This window comes from Octopus bimaculoides, chromosome 28 (genome assembly GCF_001194135.2).
Source record: "Octopus bimaculoides isolate UCB-OBI-ISO-001 chromosome 28, ASM119413v2, whole genome shotgun sequence".
In the NCBI taxonomy this organism is placed as follows: Eukaryota; Metazoa; Mollusca; class Cephalopoda; order Octopoda; family Octopodidae; genus Octopus; species Octopus bimaculoides.
In genome coordinates this window covers 14,454,588-14,455,376 of record NC_069008.1, presented here as the reverse complement: position 1 = coordinate 14,455,376, position 789 = coordinate 14,454,588, and the positions used below count along the sequence as shown (strand labels likewise).

The 789-nt window shown below is 39.0% G+C and overlaps 1 protein-coding gene across 1 annotated transcript in view; it reads right to left on the bottom strand.

Annotated features, from left to right (window-relative positions):
* Nucleotides 1-103: 103 nt before the first annotated feature.
* LOC128251093 (uncharacterized) overlaps nt 104-789 on the bottom strand; it is a 13,225-nt gene continuing 12,539 nt past the window's right edge. Inside the window, exon 6 of the mRNA XM_052977468.1 lies at nt 104-753. Coding sequence (XP_052833428.1) covers nt 701-753 — 53 coding nt within the window. The 3' untranslated portion in view covers nt 104-700. The remainder of the gene's footprint in view (nt 754-789) is intronic.

Sequence of the window (789 nt, the reverse complement as noted above, 5' to 3'; positions counted from 1 at the left end):
TGTGTGTGTGTGTGTGTGTGTGTGTGTGTGTGTGTCTGTGTGTGCATCTAAAGTAGATAGATAGATAAGTGAATACATATGCATACATACATACATACATACATACATACATACATACATACATACTTTGGAAATCATCTGCCCACCAGACACGAATGTGATTTGGAAAATACAAGGTAAAGAGGACATCTATGGACCATTGATAAGGCATTTGCATATCCAGTACTCAAGATGCGCTTCCAGTTTCATACCAATTAACAGGACACATACCAACCCGTCCGGAGTAAAGTATGGCAGAACTTAGAACTTTGTGAAGAGAATGCATATTCATAATCCATAAGCTACAAATGATCGCGATATCTGGGGGTATAAAAATTTGCAAGACCTTCTTAAGATTTTAAAGGCGATGGTTAAAACAAGATGTTTTCCTTCACAACCTTGCTACGAAATCGGTGAACGGTCAGAATTTACTCGAAAATTAAAAAAGAGAAGATATACACAGAACATCATCGTATCAAGCAGACGAGAATCCCGAAGTCAGTCAATGTTGGATCGAAGGTTTATTGTGGCGAGGAGGTGGGGGTATTGATCAGTTGAATTGTGAGCATTGGTGGCGGTCGACTTGGTATTGGCCGATAACAATAATAACAACAACAATTAACACTCGGAATAGCGGCTGGTGTGGATATCCTGCGATTGATTAGTTCGGTTTCATTCGAATGAATATGGCCATGGAATCAGCTGTTCCATATCCTGAAAGTAACAACATTATCATCATCATCATTATCA